This window comes from Eretmochelys imbricata, chromosome 1 (assembly GCF_965152235.1).
Source record: "Eretmochelys imbricata isolate rEreImb1 chromosome 1, rEreImb1.hap1, whole genome shotgun sequence".
NCBI classification, from domain to species: domain Eukaryota; kingdom Metazoa; phylum Chordata; order Testudines; family Cheloniidae; genus Eretmochelys; species Eretmochelys imbricata.
The window spans coordinates 80012881-80039758 of record NC_135572.1 but is presented as its reverse complement, the minus strand read 5'-3'; the positions used below and the strand labels follow the sequence as shown (position 1 = coordinate 80039758).

The following is a 26878-nucleotide window of genomic DNA, read 5'->3' as shown; positions in this document are numbered from 1 at the left end:
TTAGTGGGCTAAGGTAGGGTTAGGAAATGAGAAGTTATTGAACTGTTGTTGATAGTAAGAAGAGCTTCTTATAAAGTGATGTTTCCTGTCTTAAAAGCAATCCTCTGAAACAAAACTCATCCATGACTAGCATTATGGTGATTATTTGAGTTCCCTGCTACTCTGTTCGAAGCAAAACAGATAAATGACCCAAGCCACTTTAGTCCTCTCTTTTGTAACATGCCCAGGAATATAAATGGATATTTTAAACATATATTTTAAAACATGTATATTTAGGATAATTTTAGTTCCGTTGCTTAGCTGGATATTATAGTTTGCAGTGAAAATGATAAGAAATAAGAAATCACTGCTGACTACCATAGATTATAAATGCGATATTTTCATACAATCAAAATTAGATTACAATTATGTAAAATCAGATTCTAATATTAAAATATTTATTATGAGTGTTGATTGATTTTGTTTTAGATTGTTTTTATTTAACTGACTATTCAAAAATAAAAACTGGAAAAAATAGAGAATAGAAGCATGGTCTTATGACAAGAGCACAGAGCAAAGAATTAAGGTGTTCTGATTCTGGCTCTGACACTTATCCCCTTTGTGATCTTGGGAAAACTCCTTAAAATTCTTTGCCTATCTGTGAAATGGGGTGAATATGCCTTTACCTACATAAAACGGGATTCATGTGGATTAATCATGTAATGTTTAATGTAGATGAATATTAGTGATACTGTTTTGCTGACTGAAAACTGAGGCAAAGAGACTTTTCTCAGGTCACACAATGAACTGGTTGTATTATATGAAATACAACAGAGTTTTTTAAAACCCTTCTGTGTAGTTCAACCACAAGATATTGCTTGTTTCCCAGAACTGGGTAGATTTTCATGGGGAGGTCAAAAGGCACATGCTTGACACAAAGGCTATCATTCTGCCAAATTTCAAGTCCCTGCTCCAAATAATGGAAGTACCAGAGCGTCTCAAAGTAAAGGTTTCCAGAATTTTGTAATAGAGAGAACAAGATATTTTTCAGTAGCCTCATTCTCAGAAATGACTCACCAATTTTGGATGAAATTTTCCCATAAAATTCAGCCAGAGGTAGACAATGCAGCCTGGAAAATTTCAGCCAGATTTAATGGGGTCCTGGTCCAGGACTGGAGCTTCTAGGTGTTACAGTAACACAAATAATAAATAATAATATAATGGGAAATGTTGAACAACCTTCATAGTAGGGGCTGCAACCAGCCCTGCCTGTACGTAGTGGATGATAAAATGTAGTAGATGCAAACTGTTTGGAGTTTAGTATGCCATTTGATAGAAGGCATCATGAAATCTTGCCATCAGAATTAATTTGAATTGGTTGGTCTAGGAACATTTTCATGTGGACTGAAAAATATCTGGAAATTTCAAATAAAGGTAACAATAAATGACACTGTATGATACTGTGGGAGGTTCTGGTGAGGTGCCCCAAGGATCAATATTAGGTCCACTACTGTCTAACATATTTATTGCAGTTCTTTCTCAGAAGATAAACAACATTTTGAGTTTCAGAAATGTTCTAAATTGGGAGGTTTTGCAAATATCATTAAGGTCCGAAAAATAAAAAGGAACTTGGAGAGTTTAGAATTAAGAGAAACTTGAAAACCAGTAATGCTGAAAGAGATGTTGGGGTGGAAATGGACTGGAACACATGAGTTTCCAGTGGTACAGAAAACAAAACAAACCCCACAACCCAAAGTTTTGGACTACCTACAGAGTCTTTACAAAATAGAGCAAGAGGTAATTGTTCTCCCTCTATATAGCACAACTAAAACTTCACATTGAATATTATTGTCATTTGTGGGCACTGCAGTACTATACAGATCTAGACAGGTTCGAGGAAGTTCAGAAAAGAACAACAAAAGTGATCAGAAGCTGGAGGCATTGAATAATGAGGAAATATTAAAAGAACTAACTGTCCAGCCTTGCAGCTTTCATTCATGTCAGTAGTACTTACTTACACAAATAATCCCACTGAAGTAATTGGTATGATTCTATGATATTTTCTGCCATTTATTTATAAGTTTTTATCCTTTGTCCTGAAACTGAAGTATAGGTACAGGGTCCAGAAATATATTATAAATATGCTTTGTGTACTGTAGATAAACAATATTCTAGTCTAAGCCAAACACCATTATTGTTTTATGCTTTTTGTAGATTCTTGTTTCTCTTGAAGCATTGCCTTGTTCCCTACCTCTAAATTACTGTACCATGCATTGAATTTCTCTCAGTTTCTCCCTTTAATGGAGCAATCTAATAATACTACTAAAATATAAATGATACATCTATGCTGAACATCTAGTTTTTTGAATACATTATTGATTCAGGTTTGGGGGGAAGGATTAATGACAGCAGGTAGAGTTAGGCTATGTCTACACTAGCACTTTTCTCAGTATAAAACTTGTGTCACTCAGGGGTGTGAAAAAAACACTCCTCTAAGCCACATAAGATACAGTGACAGAAGCGCCAGTGTGGACAGTGCTATGTCAGCGGAAGAGTTCTCCCACTGACATAGCTACCATAACTCGTTGGGGGTGGTTTCAGTATATCGACAGAAGAGCTCTCTCCAGTCAGCATAGAGCAGCTACACAAGCGATTTTACAGCAGCACAGCTGCATCAGTACAGCTGTGCCACTGTAAGCTTGCTAGTGTAGATATAATCTTAGTAATGCCAAAGAGAATTAGGCTTCACATTCAAGAAATGTATCACTTTTGCCTTTCATCTGTCAGACAGCCCATGGTCTAAGGCAGTGGTTCTCAAACTTTTGTACTGGTGAGCCCTTTCACATAGCAAGTCTCTGAGTGAGACCCCCCCCTTATAAATTAAAAAAAAATTTTTTATATATTTAACACCATTATAAACGCTGGAAGCAAAGCGGGGTTTTGAGTGGAGGCTGACAGCTTGCAAACCCCCCCCCCCCCATGTAATAACCTCGTGACCCCCTGAGGGGTCCTGACTCCCGGTTTGAGAACCCCTAGTCTAAGGGTCTGGCTACACTTGCAGATGTACAGCGCTGGGAGTTAAACCTGTCTTCGGAGACTGCAGCAGGGAAAGCGCTGCCGTGTGTTTACACTGTTAGCTGCAAGCGCACTGGCATGGCCACATTAGCAGCTCTTGCAACTCCACAAAGAGCAGTGCATTGTGGTAGCTATCCCAGTGTCCAAGTGGCTGCAACATGCTTTTCAAATGGGGGTGGGGTGGAATGTGACAGGGAGTGTGTTTTGGGGAGCTGAGAGCATGTCAGCATGCTGTCTTGTAAGTTCAGACAGTAGCAGACCTCCCTTCCCCCCTCCCACGCCGCACACACCCACCCACCCACCCTCTCACAACAGTAGCATTCCGCGCTAATGGCTGCTTTGTCCTGGAGCAGATAAGCAGCCGGCTGTCAGAAACAGAGCTTTGAAAGGGGATATTCACATTCATGTAGCCAATTTCAAAACAATGAGAAGAGTGGCCACTTGACTTCAGGGGATTATGGGACGTTTCCAGAGGCCAATCACAGCACTGTAATGCAACACCTTATTCACCGGGGCACAGCAAGCTTTATGCTTCTCGTGGAGGTGGATTACCAGGAGCGCTCCAGCTGCAGAGTCCAGGCGCTCTCTGTACCTTGCCAATGTGGACACATCGGGAGTTAGGGCGTCTGAGGCTGCTTTAATGCGCTCTAACTTGCAAGTGTAGCCAAGCCCTAAATAACATTGGCTTTCAAAAGAAGTAGTCACCAGCCTTCCTTCAGTGCCAGTGGAGAAGTCCTTTGGTACTTCTTCTGTGAGTCTTGGGAATGGAGGTGGAATTAACAACTAACTTTAATGCTTACTCAGTCTTTGGAACTACATTGTTTAAACATAAGTGATTTGAAAATGAAATGTATTTGTGTCCACTGTTAAACTTGTGTTTAAATATTAATGCTATTTGGAAAGGGATCTCTCTTCCTTTTAAACCACTTCTCCCATTTCCAAGTCTGAGCTGTTGCCAAAGGTATGAAGAAGTAGGAAAAATTTCCATTTTAATGAGGGAAAACGGAGCTATCAGATTAAACATCCTTAAATCCAATCTTTCTACATGCATTTTTTTTCTTGTACAAGAGTTCCAAGTATATCATTGTGTTACTTAAAGCAGAATTATTTGTGCTATGCTAAGTAATTTTCATTATTTGGAATCTAGTATGTTTTTCTTTTGAAAGTGAAGCATTAGGAAAACCTTAGTGAGATATTCTTGGTCATTTAAATCTTGCTCACCAAGCATGAAAATCAGAGCTGAAAGCTATGGCACTTAAGCCCACCCTAATTCTGACAGCACAGAGGGCTGAGCCCCATTTTGAGGGAGCAATTGTGGTTGATTGTGGCTTGTTTTTCAGGACAAGTTTGATTTTTACTCTCCTTTAATTTTGCCAAAACAAAGTAATTTTATCTGAAACTGCTAAGTTCCACTGCATGTGGAAAATAACAAGGGACAGTTTGATGGTAATCAGACAAGGTGTGTGTGATATGTGATAATTCAAATAATTGGAGGTTTTCTGACTTGTTTTTTTTTTTTTTTTAACTTCCTGTCTCAAAGCCAGTGTGTGAATTCTAAACTTAGTTTATTCCATTGTCCTCATCAAGGACTTTTGATGCAGATTATAACAACGCGTTTGTCCTGGTGAGAACGTTGCCAGGGAGCAAGAGGAATTTAGATTCTGACAGCTCTTTGCTGGAGTTTATAAATTCCATCAGGCAGGGCAAAAAAACTCCACAAAGAGTAGACAGTCTTACTGGGGCTGAGTAACCTGTGAAGCTTGTAAGTTGTATAGCACCAGAAGTGTTGCTGAAGCCAAGAATCTCTCTGGTCCTGCAGAGTTTTTAGCCTCTGCTGGTTCCCCAGATCTGTTAGGTGTCTTTGGTGTGCAGAAATTATAAGCCCTACATCATTTAGATATAGACAAGAACCAAGGAAAAGATTCAAAGGAGTGGCGACATGATTTGAATAGACATGGGAGACAGCTTTAGAATATAGACTAAAGTATGGCAAGGAAAGGTGAAATTCAGGGAAACAGTGGGAAGGTGACAAAGTAGAACTCTGTGTAGATAGGCTTGAAAAGCATGATATGAGGTGTCATCCAGCATATTTATACAATAGTCTTGAAATGCACAATAATGTTTTTGATTTTTGGGTGGTTTTGTTTGTTTTGTTTTTATGATGTGTCAGATTCACTTTCTTTTCCAATCTAGTAGCAGTGGGCTGATACATATAAAGATCCTGGTAGTATTTGTTACTGGCAAATTTATAAGCAGAGCACTATAGGAAGTATTGATTTCAAGTTTTAAAAGGGAGACGAGACGTACGCTAGAATATTGTTAAATGCAGAGGCAGTAACTTTAGTAAAAACCCTTAACCAATGTGGACCCACTTCTCAAACTACCCAATTGGACCGTTCCAGTGTTAACTGAGCACCAAGGCCCCAAGCTCTACAAATGCTGATGGTGAGTATGAAAGAAATGCCTGTTCTACACCATGAGGCATACCCAAGAACCCCCATGTTGGAGGCTGGAACTATGAGATAAGCGCAGCCAAATGCTGTGTGTGAGACAAAGAGGCACACCCATCACCATGTCATGTTGTACTCTGGGTCAGACCCAGGCAGCCCACTGAGTTACAGTGATCTGTAATCAGACCCTTTTTTAGCCCACCGACTGCACTGGAACCTGCCAAAGTTGTGACCATTAAGTGAACACTCCCCGCTCCCTCCAACCAGACCTCCCTGGATGCCTGATGAGAGGTGAAAAAATCCACCCAGCAATTTGGCAGTGTAGCCATATGGCAAAAGTCCTTTCCAGATGTCAAACAGTTTTTCAGTGCTAGGTCCCAACATCACCAGCTCATGTGATAAAGGTGACTAAGGGCAGGGCTGGAACAGAGCCCCATTGGCTTTTCATTCAACATTCTTCATAAGCTGAATGGACAGCTAAAACTATATTTTCCTCTGATCCCTTTAGCGATGGTATTCTGACCTTTCCGGTTTGCATTACTGAATAAAAAGTGGGTAGATTAATTAAATTTAACTGTAAAAGTCATTGTTCAGTGACAGGAAGGCAATAGTTAATTATATTTCTAGGGCGATGCTAAAAAATAACATGCTGAGAATTCAGCTATCCCCCCACCTTGTGTAAGAATGTGGGTTAATATATTTTCTCATTCAAAGAGTTCCTGCTTTTTTAAGGCTAGAATAGTACTTCTTGGTGGAAAATGTTTGTTCATACCATACATTTCCAGAAAATAATGATGATCTAATGTTTAGAATTTGAATTCAAACACAATTGATATATGAGCTTTTTGCAACCTCAATTAATGTCCTCGATGGCAGACAGAGATCCATACAACATGGCAGATTCTTTCTGGAGTAGGTCAGTGTCAAGCAGGGAGCAGTGGTGCAGAACTATGTGCTCCCATCCACCCGAACAAAATAGGGGGTACTTTTTGAGACTGTACCATTTTTATTTTACGTACAAGATTTCCAAAGCATCAGTGGCTTCAAATGCATCCTGCTGTCTCTTACAATGAATGCTAAAATGAATTATTGGAATCCTGAATTTACTGAAGTACAGACGTCGTTAAACCCTCTTGATTTGTGAGGATTTTCATTTCTGTTTCAGGAAATTCTTGTGGGGTTTGTTAAGTTTTCAAATGCAGTTTCACAGTTGAAGCCTAGTTCAGTATAATTGTGTGGAAATTATTGTTGTTACTATTGTTACTTCTTATTTGTATTACTGTAGCACTAGGAGACAAAAACAGGAACTAGGACCCCATTAGTGCAAGGCACTGTATAAACACAGAACAAAAGGACAATACCTGCCCAAAGACATTTACAGACTAAGTATAAGACAAGAAATAACAGGTGGAGACAAGTGGGGTAGTACAATGAGACAGTACTGGTCAATATGATAGGCAGGGGTCTCAGCATGCCAGCTATTTCAAAACACTAGTCAGAACTACCACAATAAAATGTAGAGCCCTGTTCTGAGATTAACCTTGTCAAATTGTGTGACATGATTGTGGTAGCAACCAATCTGCGCTACATCATGTATGTAATTTTCATTTTTTTTTAAAGTAAAAGAGCTAAAAAGTGTTCACTGTCAGGAATGGGTGAGGTTCTGTGGCCTGCAATGTACAGGAGGTCAGACTAGATGATCGTGATGGTCCCTTCTGACCTTAAGATCTATGAGTCTGTGATTCAATGTGGTAAATTGTATGGTCAAAAAAATACATTTTCCTCTGTCCCATTCTTATAACTACTTACCACTTTACCGCAACATCAGCATAAAAATTCCCAGACCAGTGGTCCACATAGTTCAGATGATGCTTCAAAGGAAGGCACAAGAGTACATAGTGGACAATTATGGAATAATTTTCTCATTAAGAATATTTCTTTATAACCACGTTAGTCAGTGATTGGTGTATGCCCTGAAGCATGGTATTTTCTATCCTGTATGTGTGTGTAGAATTGAAGTGTGCATTATTCTCATTATCCATATAATATTGTTTTGATTATTTGTACTACAATAGCATGTGGAGGCCCCAACAGAGATGGGTGTACATTTATACATAGGTACATATCATTCATACATATATAGAGAGACTATCCCTGACCCAAAGATCTTACCATTTAAAAATATGTGAAGGGAGCATGGGGAGGGCAAAAAAAAAAAAAAAAAAGAATTGTTATCCCCATTTTATGGATGGGTAATTCAGGCACCTAGAGGCTAAGTTAAAATCAAACAAGAAACATATGTCACAGCCAAAAATGGCTTAGTTAGTGTGTCTGAAGCAATGGATTTTGGGCATTTCTTATTAGCTCATCAGCAATGATATTCTGAGATATCTAGCATTCTAGAGATTATGAGGCTGTATTCTGAGCTGCCTAGATGTAGAAGAAACACACAGAAAGGTTACTAATTGTATCTTTGTATGAAAGAGTTTTATTAGATTAACTGAGGTCTGAAAAAGCCCAGCAATTGCTTTTTACAGGTTATTTTGCAGTGTTGCAATCTGGAATCAAATCCTGTCTACTATTAATGGTAAGCCAGTAGAGAAATGTTGTTCCAATTCAATGATGTGGAAATATTAGTTGGATTTTATATTGCTGATGAAGTACACATATTTTTCACCATATACTTTGATGTTTTGCCCCTTCAGCCATGAGCTGCCACATTGAACAGAAACAAAACTCCAGTGGCCTTAAGAACCAAGTGTGAACTGCATGTTAAATGTGCATTGTCAATTAAATGTTTAAATTGTCTTAGCCAAATATTTAATATCGGCGACTAAAAATATAAACGTTTCTTTTTTTCTCCTCGCAGTCTCCAAACGTCCACAACTATCCAGACATGGAAGCTGTACCCTTGTTGCTCAATAACATGAAGGCAGATCCCCCAGAGGATTCATTATCTACAGACCATTTCCAGACACAAACTGAACCAGTGGACTTGTCAATAAACAAAGCCAGGTCATCCCCTACAGCAACCTCATCTTCACCGGTTTCCATGACAGCATCAGCCTCCTCTCCTTCTTCTACTTCAACTTCTTCTTCTTCTAGTCGGCCAGCTTCCTCCCCTACGGTAATAACATCAGTATCTTCAGCGGCATCTGTGCCATCAGTATTAACTCCAGGCCCTCTTGTGGCCTCTGCATCTGGTGTTGGAGGCCAGCAGTTTTTGCACATAATCCATCCAGTACCACCTTCAAGCCCCATGAATTTACAGTCCAACAAAATGAGTCACGTGCACCGCATTCCAGTGGTGGTGCAGTCGGTACCTGTAGTCTACACAGCTGTGAGATCACCGGGAAATATGAATAACACTATAGTGGTACCGCTGTTGGAGGATGGGAGAAGCCATGTTAAAGGTAAGACAAGCTGGGTTTGCATATCCCAGGCTCATTTGAAACCACTTGCATATCAGGAGCTGTAAAGTTGGCTGGTCAACATTGTAAAGCATAAATTAACCTGTGGGAGCTGAATAATATTGTTTTTGAAAACATTGTTAACTTTATAAACCTATTTTTTTCATCTGCTGAAGCTTATTTTACCACAAAATTTAAAAAACCTTAAAACTAAAGAACAGATGGGGCCAGATTCATCCCTGGTGTAACTTAATTGGAGTCAATAGAGTGGCACCAGAGATACATTTTTTCCATCATGACTAATAATCATCACTTTGGTATTTGAGTGCCTGGCACTGAAATTAGGAAATAGGAGGACGGGAAAGTAGTAAAAAGCCACTCAGAAGGACAGGGAGAAAACAGATAATTGGAATGGACCAAAGGAGTGAGGCAAAGAGAGGTTCAATTTGAGAACAGCCCTTTTGCAGGAGTATGAGAAGGAAAGGCCTCCAAAGCAAAAACCAGTGACAGATGCGGAGTGGAAGGTATAGAGCCAGGTTTCATTCATCTTAAGGAGGGCCAGTGGGAGACCCTGCCTCAGGTTGTTTCTGTTAGAATGAACAGTAGAATGGAAGGAGAAAACAGGGAATGTGAATAGTGCAAATCAGTTTTACGGAAATAGAACCCAAGATGCATGCATGAAAGTATGAGAGAATGCATGAGGAGAGTGCGGGCTGAACAATGGGCCTGCATTGAGAAAGATCTCCAAAGAGGAGGAAAATGAGAGTGGAGAAGAGCTGAAGATTTGTAAGGGCAAAGGGAGAGAGCAAGAAAATGACACGGAAGTTATAGGTGAAGTAGAAATATAAGGAATTGGGAGAGCAGAAGAGGAGTAGTTTTGATGAGATGTGGGGAGGAAGGGAGACAGGAGAAGGGTGGCCCATCAGGGTAATATGTTTTCAGGCCGTGAAACATTTTGCTGACGTTTACTGTCCTCAGGCATGGCCCTCCCACAGCTCCCAGTGGCCGCGGTTCACTGTTCCTGGCCAACGGGAGCTTTGGGAAGCAGCGCGGGCCGCAGGGGAGTGCTGGCTGCCGCTTCTCACAGCTCCCATTGGCCAGGAACGGCGAACCGCGGCCACTGGGAGCTACGGTGGGCCGTGCCTGTGGACGGTCAATGTCAGCAAGATGTCTCACGGCCTGGAATCCGATTACCCTGATGGGCTGCATGCGGACCACAGGTTGGCCACCTCTGTCTAGATACTGTGGTGTTTGGTGCTTCATAAGATATTAGTGGTAATGGTGGGAACATGAGGGAGGCTAGAATCAAGGATCATTGAATGTTGCTAAGTAGAACATGGACACATTTCCGCACCCCCCCACACCCAAATGAGCTGTTGCTCCAAGCTGAAGGGGAGAGTATTAATATTTTAATCTCACTTTTAGGGCTCATGAGACGGAAAAGCATTTAGCATTATGCTTTGTAATATCCCTAGAGTTTCTTATTGCTTAATTAAGAGATTCATGCAGTCAGTCCCAAAGGATTGTGTCTTTTGACTCTTCTGTCTATTTCTGGTGTAATATTATTATGTTTGATGTTAATAGTGGGGTTTTATGTTTTTTAGTAGCATCATGTTGTACATAAATCTTTGCTTTTCCCCTCCCATTGCCTCAGTCCCCTAGCTTTGGTATGGAAGTCAACTAGCCAAGCCTCTTCTAAAAATGGAACTTATCCTCTTTATAGGCTCAGAACATGCAAAACTAACTCAGAATATATCTGTTTTTTGTTCTGAGACTGGAAATGATGATGGTTTAGGACATTTTATTACGCTTTACACAATGACATAATTTTAGGGCCCTATGCCATTATGTAAAACATGATAAATGAAAGCAGCATGGTGCAACATACTGTCAAACAGTTGTAAAATAAATAATCTTGACTTGATGTTTGGTTTTGGAGTTTTGCATTGGGATTGAGCTGAATCTGACCTTGAGCTTGACAAGTATTGTCCTAAGGTACAGAAACTGTTGGCTTACTTTTCAAAGGTGATAACTGGCAATGGTTACAACTACATCTGTAGTCAGTACTTTCCCAGTTTGTGAGAGTGGAAACTCACTAGCCCCGTTCACCAGCAAAATTCCAGAATTTAGTGTACTGTAGGGATTTCAGCCCACAAGCTTCAGATGCAGACATACTGAGCTACCCAAACAACCTCTCCTTTGTGCTATTATTGGCAGAGATCGTTACCCAGCACCACTGCACCTCTTAAATGTACAGCTAGAGAAAAAGAAGGGATTAAGCTGTCCTTTAATTTTTTCTCTTCAGCTGCACCCTGTCTGCTGTCACTGATACTTCTGATAGAAATGTACAAGTTAATTTGAATAATTATAATAAAAGGATAATGGTAACAATCCACAAAAACTGTGGATACAGACTAACACGGCTACCCCTTGATACTGGTAACAATCCACAATAGGTAGCCATCCTTTGTTAGCTCTTTCTGGCATGTGTTTTCTTTCTTTGTTATGTAAACCAATACAAATAAGAAAGGCAATAAACCAAATATTTTGCATAAATTAACAGCTAAACCTTAATTTCATATATGCACATCACAGTTTAAATTCAATGATGAGCTTTTTTGGTTAACATACCGTAAGTAATAAATATATACAGATAATAAAAGGGCATTGCTCTGAAATTTAAACTGGTGCCAATATCCTCCAGTCAAATGAATGACACATGCAGATTCAGAACTATCTAAAATCTGTGTGCCTTCAACTTTCACCTGATGGTTGACAATTTATATAAATGTAAAAAGAAATATTTAGAGACCAGTTCTGCCTTCAGTTAACATGAGCAATTGTCAATGGCAGAAGTTAGCTCTTAATCTGTGCATTCTTTGTGCCTTGCTTTTATCCAAGTCAAAAGTAGTATTTGTGTTAGTAGGCCTAATTCAGGAAAGTGCTTAAGCACATGCTTAAGTCCTGTTGACTTCATTGACACTTAAACATATGCTTAAAGTTAAGCACTTGTTTAAGTGCTTTGCAGAATAAATACTTTTCTCTATCAGTGCCATAGGTTTTATTGTTGAGTGTGTTTTCCTCTTCTTCTGTCTCCTTGCCCAGCCATCCATCCAGCTACTTTTGTTTTGACTAAAAACATATTTTAAGAAAACATTCCCTTGATCTCTAAAATCTCATCTCCAAACGATCCTTTTGCCCAAGCACTGAAATGTGCTCTCTGCTCCTACTGCCTACATTTCTTCCCCTATCTCTTTCCTTGAACCATACAATCTGGATTCTCTTCTCTCCAACAAAACTGCCCTGATCCCTAATTGCTGCCTTCTAGCTAAGTCAACAGGACACTTCTCTGTTCTTATTCTGCTTGAATTCTCTTTTCCCTTCAATACCTTCAGGATCTCCTCCTCTGCTTTATTCCTCTTATTTGCTGTCCTGATTCTCCTCCTTATCTTGCTGATTACTCTTTGAGTGTCATCTTCACTATCTTCCGTCTCAACTCATGTCTGAAATGCCCCATTTGCATGTTCCTCCATTATCTCAAACTCTTTCTCCAAAACTGAGTGCCAGGTGTGAATGCAAAGAAACATAGTTTGTCCACAGACCTAATGAGTGGGAGCGCACGCGCGCGTGTATGTGTGTACAAAACTCATGAATTCCCCTTTGAAAAACAATTTTAAAATTCAAACTTTTTTTACGTTTTCATTATACAGGAGCTGCCCCAACACTTATTCATTTTACTGGTTACTGGCCAGTACACAGAAATTTGAAAATGTATACAGTATACAAACGAAGTTGCATTCTCATTTCTGTGTCTGCTGTATTCTGACTGTCACACCGAAAGTGTTAATATAGCATTTTAGGACTATATCTCCTTTAAACTTTCAGCTCTTATCTTATGCATTTACATGCTTTTGGGGGGGCGGGGGGAACATGGAGTAATTACCTATAACAAAGAAGAAAAGTCCCTGTCTGCAAGCAGAGCCTGAGCCTGAGAGGTGCTTAGAGCCCTGAGCTCTTACTGCAGTCAGTGGGAGTTGAGGCTGGTCAGCACCATCAAACCCACACTGACTTAGACCCAGACATGCTGTGCATCCACACCTGCCGTTGGCATCAGTGGGACTTTGCAGACTGTTATGGAACAACACTATTATTAATAGGTAGTTTCAGAAAAAAAATCTTATTTAACAAAAATGTTGGCTTAATAAGGATGCATAAAAATATTTGATGGAACCTGGATAAACTAAGGGGTAAGGAGTGACCTTCCAATGTTAATGCAGGGAAAGACAAGGTGGGTGAGGTAATATCTTTTATTGAACCAGCTTCTGCTGGTGAGAGATAAGCTTTTGAGCTACACAGAGCTCTTTTTCAGGTCAAGAAAACTTACTCGGAGTGTCACAGCTAAATACAAGGTGGAACAGACTGTTTAGCATAACACATATTTCAAGGGACCACTCACAGTGAAGTGGCCTGGCTAAAAGGTCTGAATAATTTACTTCTGTTTTTCTATATATAGTAAAAGAAGGTATAGACACAGAGTTAGGAATATTATTTCCAATGGGTCCTACCCACAGTCCTTTCTCAGGCAAAGCTCCCCTTTACTTCAACTGGTGTTTTACCGCAGTAAGTGCTGCAGGATTAGGACAACTACATTGTGGTTTATCAACAACTTTGGGAAATGCTTTTTGTGTGGTAAGTGGTGACCACTATTACTGGTTACTGCAATAAATACTCCTGGGGGAATTCTGCACCGCTGCTCTTGCAGAATTCATGTCATCCTCTTCCCCCGCCCACCCCCGCCCCCAGATTTCTTTGCTTTCCTGCAGAAAATGATGGGGGGAGCAAAGGGAAGCCGCAAGAGCAGTCACGTGCCCCTCCCCAGTAGCATGGGTATGAGATTTCGGACATCTGGAGTAGCCAATGGAGAGGTAAAGCACTGCTGGGGCGGCGGGGGCGAGACTGGCAATGCCCCAGATGGTGCAGGATCAGATCCACCCCCCATCCACCCAACCCCAGTGTATCTGGACTCCCCACATACCCAGATCCCTCGATGTGCCTCACCCCTCCACCCAGAACCCCTCCCCACCGAGTGCCCCACACCTGAGCCCCCCACCCTGCCGAGCCCCCATCACTCCTCAGCCATGGGGAGCCACTCCCCCATTTGCTCCACACCCCCTCCTCTACTTCCCTCCCTGATCACTCCTCAGCCTCAGGGAGCTGCTCCCCCATTTGCCCAACCCCTGTGCATCCAGAGCCCCGCATACCCAGATGCCCCCGTCAACCTCCCTGCACCCAAACCGCCACCTTGCCGAGCCCCACCGCCCCTGCATCCGGACCCCTGCCAAGCCCCTCCCTCCTGCATCCAGACCTCCACCCCTGCACCCAGACCACCCCCCACTGAGCCTCCCGCACTTGAACCCCATCCAGATAAGCCCCACCCTGTACACACCTGGACTCACCCGCTGGACTCCCCACACCTGGACCCCCCAATGGATCCCCATCCTCCTTTATCTGGATCCCCTGCCGAGCTCCACTCCTTGCATCTGGACCTCCACCCGGCACCCAGGCCCCTCTGCTGAGCCCCAGTCACCTTCACCTGAACCCCCCTGCAGAGTCCCATTGCTCCAGCACCTGGAACTCCCCCAGAATAAGCCCCTGTGCATCCAGATCACCCCCACACCCCAGATCCCCCACTGAGCCACTTGCACCCAGATTGCCCCACACGGAACCCTCTCACCACACACCTGGATCCCCCCACACTAAGCCCCTCCACACATGGATCCTGCCAGACTAAACCTGTCTGCCCACATCTGGTGCACCTAGCATGGAGGGGCACGGGCCCAGGGTGTTTTTGGGGCAGGCTTAGCCCTTGCACTATGTCAGGGTCAGGTGCAGCCTCACCATCAAGTCTGTATCCTGGGGTAGGGGGCTGCAGGGTGATCTCCCTCCTCCATGCAGCCAGTGGCCTGTGCTCCCCACTGCCATGCTGGAGCCTCCATATTTATTTATTGACAAATAAAATTTGCAGAATTTTGTAAAATTGTAAATATTGTGTGCAGAATTGTTATTATTTTGGTGGTGAATTTTTAATTTTTTAACGCAGAATTCCCTCAGGAGTATATAAAGCATTCCAATGTGTTAAAGACTCCTGAGAGACTTGAGTAAAATATTTCTGTTCAGCAATGATGACCGTCGATATAAGGCAGTTGTCCCCAAACTGTGGAGCACACCCCTTAAGGAGCACAGAGGAGGAATATTCGGGGGATTATGTGGAGGTGCCTGGGACAGCCCCCACAGAGAGCAGAGGTGGAGTGCCCCCTAACCCCAGCCCCAGCTCCACTCCGCCCCCAGCCCCAGCTCCACTCCACCCTTGCTCCGCCTCAGCCCAGTTCCTCCCTCATTCCCTCTCCACCCCCAACCCAGCTCTGACTCTAGCCCAAGCTCCTCCCCCATCCCCAGGGTAGCCCCCAGCTCTGCCTTCAGCCGAAACTCCTCTGCTGAGCCAACTGTGCAGTAATGGAGCGGGGGCGTGGACAGATTCCGTAACTGGTGAGGGGGCTTGTGGCAGGAAGTTTGGGCACCCCTGCTGTAAGGGATAAGTAAAGATGCAGGTAGCACCTGTAGTTCATCTATATTTAAGTTTGCCTGATATTTTATTCACTTGCTCATGACTTTGTCAGACTTTAACCATTTGGGCTGAAATTTTCCATGCCGGGTGTTTGCTTCAGGCTGATTTTTGGGGTTTGGGAGTTTCAGCTAAAACAGTTCAGCAGTTTAGGAAAGCAAGATTAAGGGAAACAACATTGATTTGTAATGTTAAAAAAATTGTACAACTGTTTTGTTGAGAAGTTCTAGCACCTCCACCCTGGCTCAGGAACTTGAAGTGTGGCTGAAGGTGTCACCCTTTCATCGGGGATGTGCCTTTTGCCCTCCCTGCGGAAATTTGCACAAATGTAGCCAACTTATGAGTCTCTGAAAAAAATCTCAGTTCACACATGCTCAAATAGATGGTCATGTTATAGTCAGACAGCTAAATTCACGGAAGATTCCAACTGCACTGAGCTTCATAGAATCATAGAATCATAGAATATCAGGGTTGGAAGGGACCCCTGAAGGTCATCTAGTCCAACCCCCTGCTCGAAGCAGGACCAATTCCCAGTTAAATCATCCCAGCCAGGGCTTTGTCAAGCCTGACCTTAAAAACTTCCAAGGAAGGAGATTCCACCACCTCCCTAGGCAACGCATTCCAGTGTTTCACCACCCTCTTAGTGAAAAAGTTTTTCCTAATATCCAATCTAAACCTCCCTCACTGCAACTTGAGGCCATTACTCCTCGTTCTGTCATCTGCTACCATTGAGAACAGTCTAGAGCCATCCTCTTTGGAACCCCCTTTCAGGTAGTTGAAAGCAGCTATCAAATCCCCCCTCATTCTTCTCTTCTGCAGGCTAAACAATCCCAGCTCCCTCAGCCTCTCCTCATAAGTCATGTGTTCTAGACCCCTAATCATTTTTGTTGCCCTTCGCTGGACTCTCTCCAATTTATCCACATCCTTCTTGTAGTGTGGGGCCCAAAACTGGACACAGTACTCCAGATGAGGCCTCACCAATGTCGAATAGAGGGGGACGATCACGTCCCTCGATCTGCTCGCTATGCCCCTACTTATACATCCCAAAATGCCATTGGCCTTCTTGGCAACAAGGGCACACTGCTGACTCATATCCAGCTTCTCGTCCACTGTCACCCCTAGGTCCTTTTCCGCAGAACTGCTGCCTAGCCATTCGGTCCCTAGTCTGTAGCGGTGCATTGGATTCTTCCGTCCTAAGTGCAGGACCCTGCACTTATCCTTATTGAACCTCATCAGATTTCTTTTGGCCCAATCCTCCAATTTGTCTAGGTCCTTCTGTATCCTATCCCTCCCCTCCAGCGTATATACCACTCCTCCCAGTTTAGTATCGTCCGCAAATTTGCTGAGAGTGCAATCCACACCATCCTCCAGATCATTTATGAAGATATTGAACAAAACCGGCCCCAGGACCGACCCCTGGGGCACTCCACTTGACACCGGCTGCCAACTAGACATGGAGCCATTGATCACTACCCGTTGAGCCCGACAATCTAGCCAGCTTTCTACCCACCCTATAGTGCATTCATCCAGCCCATACTTCCTTAACTTGCTGACAAGAATACTGTGGGAGACCGTGTCAAAAGCTTTGCTAAAGTCAAGAAACAATACATCCACTGCTTTCCCTTCATCCACAGAACCAGTAATCTCATCATAAAAGGTGATTAGATTAGTCAGGCATGACCTTCCCTTGGTGAATCCATGCTGGCTGTTCCTGATCACTTTCCTCTCATGCAAGTACTTCAAGATTGATTCTTTGAGGACCTGCTCCATGATTTTTCCAGGGACTGAGGTGAGGCTGACTGGCCTGTAGTTCCCAGGATCCTCCTTCTTCCCTTTTTTAAAGATTGGCACTACATTAGCCTTTTTCCGGACTTCCCCGGTTCGCCACGAGTTTTCAAAGATAATGGCCAATGGCTCTGCAATCACAGCCGCCAATTCCTTCAGCACTCTCGGATGCAACTCGTCCGGCCCCATGGACTTGTGCACGTCCAGCTTTTCTAAATAGTCCCTAACCACCTCTATCTCCACAGAGGGCTGGCCATCTCTTCCCCATTTTGTGATGCCCAGCGTAGCAGTCTGGGAGCTGACCTTGTTAGTGAAAACAGAGGCAAAAAAAGCATTGAGTACATTAGCTTTTTCCACATCCTCTGTCACTAGGTTGCCTCCCTCATTCAGTAAGGGGCCCACACTTTCCTTGGCTTTCTTCTTGTTGCCAACATACCTGAAGAAACCCTTCTTGTTACTCTTGACATCTCTCGCTAGCTGCAGCTCCAGGTGCGATTTGGCCCTCCTGATTTCATTCCTACATGCCCGAGCAATATTTTTATACTCTTCCCTGGTCATATGTCCAAGCTTCCACTTCTTGTAAGCTTCTTTTTTATGTTTAAGATCCGCTAGGATTTCACCGTTAAGCCAAGCTGGTCGCCTGCCATATTTACTATTCTTTCGACTCATTGGGATGGTTTGTCCCTGTAACCTCAACAGGGATTCCTTGAAATACAGCCAGCTCTCCTGGACTCCTTTCCCCTTCAAGTTAGTCCCCCAGGGGATCCTGGCCATCCGTTCCCTGAGGGAGTCGAAGTCTGCTTTCCTGAAGTCCAGGGTCCGTATCCTGCTGCTTACCTTTCTTCCCTGCGTCAGGATCCTGAACTCAACCAACTCATGGTCACTGCCTCCCAGATTCCCATCCACTTTTGCTTCCCCCACTAATTCTACCCGGTTTGTGAGCAGCAGGTCAAGAAAAGCGCCCCCCCTAGTTGGCTCCTCTAGCACTTGCACCAGGAAATTGTCCCCTACGCTTTCCAAAAACTTCCTGGATTGTCTATGCACCGCAGTATTGCTTTCCCAGCAGATATCAGGAAAATTAAAGTCACCCATGAGAATCAGGGCATGCGATCTAGTAGCTTCCGTGAGCTGCCGGAAGAAAGCCTCATCTACCTCATCCCCCTGGTCCGGTGGTCTATAGCAGACTCCCACCACTACATCACTCTTGTTGCACACACTTCTAAACTTAATCCAGAGACACTCAGGTTTTTCTACAGTTTCGTACCGGAGCTCTGAGCAGTCATACTGCTCCCTTACATACAGTGCTACTCCCCCACCTTTTCTGCCCTGCCTGTCCTTCCTGAACAGTTTATAACCATCCATGACAGTACTCCAGTCATGTGAGTTATCCCACCAAGTCTCTGTGATTCCAATCACATCATAGTTCCTTGACATCACCAGGACCTCCAGTTCTCCCTGCTTGTTTCCAAGGCTTTGTGCATTCGTATATAAGCACTTGAGATAACCTGTTGATCGCCCCTCATTCCCAGTATGAGGCAGGAGCCCTCCCCTCACAGACATTTCTGCCTGTGCTTCCTCCCGGTATCCCTCTTAGCTTCAACCCCTCCTAGCTCCTACACGTCAACTGATTGGTGCACATCATCCCGGTAGAGCAACTGAGCATGCTCCATCTGGGACTGCAGGCATCAAGGAGGATTTTCTCTGAAAATGCTTTTCCTGGCTGTGGTGGGAAACTGGTGCTGAGCCCAAGAACTCAGGATAGGGAGACTTCCTCCTCTGCTCTCAATGATCCCCCTGCTGGTAACTAGGCAATATGAAAGGGAAAGGAGGAAACAGCCTGGCTTAAATCCAGATGTGTGAGGAGGGAAGGATGGAGGGTGGGAGAAGGGGAAGAGATGCAAGGTGGGAAGTGGGGAGGAGAATAGAAGTGTAAAGGGGCAGGGAAGGGGGAGGATAGAAGCAAGAGCTTTGGACAGGAGCAGGAGGTGCAGGAGAAGAACTGGAGAGGATAAGAGCTGGGGATGGGAAGGAGGAAGGAATCTGGCTTGGGGTGGGGGGGGGAAGAAGAGAGGAGACATACAGGAGATGGTGGCAGCAGCAGCAGAAGAAGACAGAGGAGAAGCTCCGGGAGAGTGGGGCAGAAGGGTTGGTAACCAGCAGAGCACCATTCCCTCACAGAACCTGAAACTGATCCCATTATTTGTATCACCATTCATTTACTGTCAGAAAATACATGTGAAACCCACTGACAAATTATGGCTCTCCATCCACCTCTAGTGGCAGGTCCTCATGGAAGATAACAGCCTTCTAATGCTACCACTCACTCCATTACTCAAGTGGTGGTGGGGAGGTGGTGTTTCACACAATGATATATTTGTTTTTTCAGTGTTAAAGTTTTTTAAAACTTAGGAAATTTCATCCCAAAAAAACAATGTTTAGAAAACATTAAGGTAACAAAGTTAAGCACTCAAAAGTTGGGAGATACCTGAATTAAGGTTGCTCATGTAATCTTAATTCAGCCCACTTTAGCATATGATCACATACTTGTTTTTATGTAATGGTGTGTGTGTATAGTGTATTTTAGGCCCATCTCAGGAGTACCTCTGTTGCATCCTATTACATCATATTCCACATATATTTAAAAAGTTCTTTTATATGTTCTCCAGTAGCTAAGATATTAATCAGTAAGAAAAACATTACTAGTTTGGGTAGGTATTCCTGATATTTACAGTAGGAAATACCCCATTACTAGACTATTTTTACTCCCTGGTAAGTTGGTAATAGAGTTTTTTTAGCTGTTAAGGATGCACTCCATAGGAGACCGTTTGTCTTAAGTAGCAGTTTATACTATAAAGTTAGAAACTCAACAATAAGGACTATTCAATTTGTACCATGACTCTAAAGGTCTGGTAATATGGGTCTGTATAAACTGTGTTTGTTGTTTTATGTGGAAAGGTTGATTTTTCCATCCCTCTGCATCTCCATTCACTGTTAGTTTTGACCTGTGGAGTTTCTCTGCTGTTTTTTTTTCTTTTGGGTGTGCACAAAAATCCATTGAGGCTGAACACACTCCACCCAAGCTTCCTCCTATGCATTCACTGGATATCTAAAACATTTGCAAGCTGAATACACCCGCTGCTTTGTTTTGCAGAACCATCAGTTCTGGGAAAGGAGCAAATGAATGGCAGTGAGTAGCCACAGAGTGAAACAGAAAGAGAAGAGACTTACGTCCTAGGGTGGAATTCACATTACTGTAGACGCTTCATTTATTTAAGAATCTGGGGAAATAGCAATTCTTCTGGAATGAAGGAATTAAAACATTGGTAGGATAAAATATGTTTTATCATGCATTTGAGACAGAGGCTGTTTTTAAGGAAAGCAGAATAAAATAATAGTGCTTATGTATGATGACTCCTACAGAACAAGACTTTTATTTTAATTTTAAAATAAATACTAAAGACTTGCCAATGTCTAATTCAGTTTTGTCCCATCTGGAACTACTGATTCATTTGTTCAAAACATTTTGACCTCTTAAAAGACTATATTTCATTCTTAAATGTATTGTTTGTTTGGGACCAATAGAGCGTTTGGTGCTGCACCGGTCCTGCAGGGAGGCTGGCACCAGAATGTTCACTCCACACACAGATCTCAGTAGGAGGAGTGAAGATGCTGGATGCTTCTCCCTACTTGAGCCCACCTGGCTTTCCAGTTCTTCCTCACACGTCTGAAAGAGAGGAGACATGTCTACATCTCATTCCTTCCTGTACCATATTTGCTAGCACCTGGAGATAGTTTGTTGTTGTTGTTTTGGGGGGGTGGCAGGGAGGGATACACTCTAAATCAGGGACGGGCAAACTTTTTGGCCTGAGGGCCACATCGGGTTTCCAAAATTGTATGGAGGACCGGTTAGGGGAAGCTGTGCCTCCCCAAACAGCCAGGCGTGGCCCAGCCCCCGACCCCTATCCAACCCCCCCTGCTTCTCGTCCCCTGATAGCCCCCCGGGACCTCTGCCCCATCCACCCCCTCCTGCTCCCTGTCCCCTGATGCCCCCCCCCGAGACTCCTGCCCATCCATTGCTCTCTGTCCCCTGACCACCCCCCGGAACCCCTGCCCCTGACTGTCCCCCGCCGCCCCTTCCAATGCCCCCTCTCCTTCCTGACTGTCCCCCCGGGACCCCTGTCCCCACTCAAGCCCCCTGTTCCCCACTCTCTGACCGCCCCGCCCCCTAGCCACACCCCCGCCCCCGACCACCCTCTTGAACTGCCCTGCCCTCTATCCAAACCCCCTTCCCCCTAACCACACTACCTGGAGCACCGGTGGCTGGCAGCGCTACAGCCACGCCGCCCGGCTGGAGCCAGCCACGCCACCGCGCAGCACAGAGCACTGGATCAGGCCGGGCTCTGCAGCTGCGCTGCCCCAGGAGTTCGTAGCCCTGCTGCCCAGAGCATCGCGCCGAGGCAGTGAGCTGAGGCTGCGGGGGAGGGGGAACAGCAGGGGAGGGGCCGGGGGCTAGCCTCCTGGGCCAGGAGCTCAGGGGCTGGGCAGGAGGATCTGGCCCGCTGTAGTTTGCCCATCTCTGCTCTAAAGCTTTTTGTAGCAAGTATAAGGAGGGCTGCTGAGTATGCCCTGAGGCATATGGCCATTGCCTGCTTTGTGCATAAAGAATTACTACAACTTTGCATCCCCATCAGCGCACATCATAGTAAAAAAAGCTAGAACTGAGCCCCAAAGCTGTTGTTTTGATATAAGTGATACAGTTTAGGATATGAACAAAACATATATGTAACCAGGCCCATCAAGAGAAATTTGGGGGCCCAGTGCCTCATGTTTGCTGGAGTCCCACTCTCTCCCATTTCACTTTATTTACACAGATGTTACAGACTGAGGGCCCTGGTACAATTGATCTGCCTTCTGCTCCCTTAAGCTCCTATTTGTTTGATACACCTCTAAATTTTAGTGTCATTTGGGCCAAATTACTGAAAATTTTCTGGGGGGGCCAAAGTAACTTATGTACCAATGGATTCTTGAAGTGTGTTAGTTGTAAACTTGAATCTCTTACTGCCTTATAGTTCCTCTGCCATATGTTGTTCAAGTTATTCCCTGAATATATTTTTTCTTGTTGTTTTCCCTGGTTTGTTTTATGTTGGTGATGGAGTATTTGTATATTAGATGATTGGTGTGATTTAGATTTTAATAGCTTCAATAGTTCGGTTTCATATACATGAAAGAGAGTTTTATGACATTCAGACAGTTTAAAGTGAAAAGAAGTCCGTTGTTTAAAGAAAAATCAATGTTCATGTTTATATATGTACACACAGATGGACGGAGATACATAAATACGTGCATACATTACATCCATCCATAGTTGTATATACACACCGCTATTAAGCTACAGCAAATTATTTTACTTGTGAAATGATTTTAAATAATGCCTTAGATTGGACAATGACAATTAATATCTTATGGTAGATTAGTAACATAATATGTATGAGGATGCCAGTTCCCATTCACCATGAACCATTGCTATGCCTAGTGCAGTTAACTGCTGCAGCCACATAGACTCATAAAAATCTCAATAAAATCTGAAAACTGTAGAGTATGGGTAATCTCACTATAAATTGTAATAAAAATTACCCCTGTAGACTCTATATTCTGACCATTAAGTTCATGGATACTGCTGCTTTGTACATAAAGTTTTATTAAATACATCGACCAGTTCTGTTGGTCCTACCAGACAGCAAGCTGTTAAATCTGATTAGTGTTCTCGGAGTATTTTCAAAAGCAAAAAATGAAGATAATGAACGTTAAATAGGAGGGAAAATATCTGATATGTGTTCCATGTAGTAGTTATCTGCTTGTGAGGTGGGGGGGGGGGGGCGGGGGAAAGTAAATGACATCTTTCCCACAATGAGTACATTTGTTATGTCTGTAAAGCAAGGATTTGGTTTCCCAACACAGCTGTCCAAAAGTATATTACATAAATTAGAGCACAGTATCCAGTCTCAAAGGGTTTTCTTTGAAATGCTTCATGTGCATCTGTATCTGGAGGTGCTGCTTCCATTGTTGGAAATATGTAGCAGGGATATATGACATTCTGCTCCAGTATTTCCCTCCCTAGTGACTGGCTGCTGGATTCCTAAACCTGTCATGGATGGCAATATTCAGAAATGGTTAGTATCAAATTGTTAGGTGTGGATTATAGATAGACTATCTTTTTACCTTATGTGGCTGGAAATCTAATAGATAACTCTCATCACAAAGAGCAATATTGACATTTGCTTACTTTTCCCTTCCTGTCATTATTCATGGTGGTGAGCTTGATCCTCTCAGCTAAGACAGGATGTTGCAGCAGGGCAACCTGCCCTCTAGCATTCTGCAGTGTCCACAACTGACGGCACCCAGTTCTATGACAATGGTGTGCCCAGGCATAATAAAAAATATGTCAAGGTGGAGTTCACTGAGCTTTAGAGACCAACATCCAGTGTGTCACTTGGCTATCTCTAAGCCACAATCTCTAGGCCTTTGAGGGACATAACTTCAAAGGAAATGCCCAGTATTGATATAGCGGTCACGCCCACCCTCACTCTGGGAATAGACTTCAAGTTATGGCATGTGACCAGACACTTGTAATTCTAACCTATTTCCTGGCATTAACTTCGTGGGGAGATGAGCACAAGTCCCTCTATTTAGTATTTGAATTTCCTGGATTTGGGATTATTCAGGGGTTTTTGAAACATTGGCAGCCATTAATGCTAGTGCAGGCAGACACCCACATTCTTCTCCACCTTTTGGGAGGAAGACAACTATACTCTTTCTCCTCCCAAGGCAGACATATGTGAACATTAGTTGATGCTTCTAGTCCCCAGGCAAATGGGTGATAAAATGAGGGGTTGTGGCGGCCTGTGGCTATTGGATGAGGTGTGCACGTTGGTGGTGCTGCTGTGTAGGTAGAGTTTTGGGGATTCAGGAATGCATATTCTTTTTTTAACATGGTCCAGGACCTGAGCTTACCAGTTCACTGATCCTGTTAGTATTTGAGCAGGTTCTGACAATGTTTCTGTGCCCTGGCAAGTCATAAAACATTGATCCAAAGACCTATAGGCTGAATAATTTATTAAATTATATTTTCCAGTACTTTATTGTTAGTGCAGCAAGCCCACATCCAGAATAATAACAGTATTGTTGAGAGTCTTGTAAAATGTGAAAATCATTGGTATTCAGGGGAATTGTTTTCCTATTCCTGGAAGAGATTCCTGGCTGCAAAAATAATGTTTACTACTAGAAATAATTTTCTGTTAGCTGATATTTAACTTTTACATATTAAATTTGCAAGGAAAGCAACGGAAGCAAAGCTTCTCCCTTATGGTAGCTATAGTGGGTTGAAATTTCAAATTTATTAATCTACAGGCCAGAGACTGATGTAAAAAATGGATCTCCAAGCAGGGACTCTGGACAGCACACTAACAGAGATCCCAGTACCCTCCTGTGTAGGAGGCCATAGGATTTCATTCATTGATTCCTGCATCAAACTTCTCACTCAGTGCATTTTCCTGGATCTCACTGATGAGGGAAGGGCAGAGAGCTTCATTTTTCTGGCTGGCAGGCTCGATGCTACAGCTAGTAGGTATCTGGTACATTTTCAATGCCTGTTAAAAGCAATCACTTTATATTGAACAGTGATTCTATTTGTTAAATTAGCATGTAGGATACTGTACATTCATCATAGAAAACACAGTGTGAAGGTTCACATATGAAACAAAAATAAACTGTCTGCTAATATCGTACGCTCATTCAGAAGGCAGAAATTGATTTTTAATCATTCTAAGAGTGCAACTAAAATCATGATTTAGTTAGCATTGTATCATGATACTTCAGCATATGTCTGTGTATATGCATATTTTCAAGGCTATTAGCAAAGAGATTATTTAATTCAGAAGACAAGTATTGAGGTTAAACATACAGTACCACAGTCCTCAGTATTTCAGAATGCTGATATTCTATTTTGTCTCTTTATTTTCACACCGGCAAGCATTGGTCCCCTAATAAGTCATTTAAGCCTTAGCTAACTCTGTATGGCTTAACTAATAAGGGAGGTAAAACTCCTGATGATTACCTAGCTTTCTACTGCTCTTAAATATTGCATTCATCTTAAACCTCCAGGGCCAGGATTTGATTTAAATCTAAGATAGTGTATTTATGTGAAATTACTTCTTGTGGGTCTCAGCCTTCCTATTGGTGGGATGACTGTCTGTCGCATCAGCTTCCAGAAAACTTGATCAGAAAATAAAAATCAGGTTATAATTGGAAAGTGTCAGGAGCAATAGCAGTGCATTGGTGTACCATACTTTTCCTCTCTAAAGATTTTCTGCATATCTTATATTAGGTCATAGTGAGTCTGGTGGGCTCATCCTATGTTTGTGCACATCACTAAACCACTGGACAGCTCAGCACAATTAAGAGTCTCATCTCTGTGCAGGGCGAAGACTTGAAAAGCAATGTATAGCATGAGTCAAGGTTGAGGTGCATTGGCAGAGCTGCACTGAGTAAGCTTGCATAATGTCTGCCAGTTCCTGCACTATGATGTGATTCCAAGGCAATGCTGTTAATCCTTCAGTTTCCTGAATATCAAACTCACCTAGTCTCTTTTTATCATAATTGGAATGTGGGGCATGCTATTTAGTGCAGAGAGGTAGAATGGTTAAATGTCAGTGATTGTCCAATGGCACAGCAATAAAATGTTTTTAAGATCATGGTTAAAAATTGTCTATATAATTTCATGTAATATATATTAGTCAACATATATTATTCTAAATGTTTAATTATTTATATTTTTTATTAATGGAACGTATGTTAAACTTGATGATTGTATTCTTTTCCTACAAATGGGGAGAATGGTGGTATGTATGAGTCTTTATGAAAATGAAACTTCAATAGCTGTTCTAATATGAGCAAACATATAACAATTAATTTTGTCTATATGTTTAATTTTATTTGATTACAGTGCCATTGTTTTAATTGTATATTTTAAATGAAAGGTCAAAATATTGGAATTGTGGTTTTGAAGTAATAGCCCTAGTGCTGGAGTGGTGGGAACAGGCTTTTGCTGGGTTGTTCTTCTGTTGAAAGATTGGCTTCTAAAAGGAAGCACTTTTTTGATTAATTTTGGTAATGGGGGCACATAATTCCTCTCTTGCCTCCCCTTCCAGTACAAAATGCTTATTTTTATAACTCTCCTTGGATCTTTACCAGCATATATGTTGTCCCCTCAACACTCACCCTCAGCATATACGTTGTCCCCTCAACACTCACCCTCAGCATTTACGTTGTCCCCTTAACACTCACTCATTCCCTCTGCCTAGCACCAGCCTCCTTCGGACTTCACAAAACCACCAGATAGCTCAGCACAACCGAGAGTCTCTGCTCAAAGGAGGGCGAGATCTGGAAAGGTGCAACACAAGTTAAGGTTAAGATGCACTGTGTGGGTAAAGCTACATGTTGTCTGCCAGTTTCATCACTGGCTCTTCATCGCTTTTCATATCCCATTTGCTAACATATCT

At 42.9% G+C, this 26878-nt stretch overlaps 1 protein-coding gene across 1 annotated transcript in view; it reads left to right on the top strand.

Annotated features, from left to right (window-relative positions):
• Positions 1 to 26878, top strand: part of KLF12 (KLF transcription factor 12) — a 362353-nt gene that overhangs the window by 229486 nt on the left and 105989 nt on the right. Inside the window, exon 4 of the mRNA XM_077806931.1 lies at positions 8374 to 8917. Within this exon, the coding sequence (XP_077663057.1) occupies positions 8374 to 8917 (544 nt within the window). The remainder of the gene's footprint in view (positions 1 to 8373; positions 8918 to 26878) is intronic.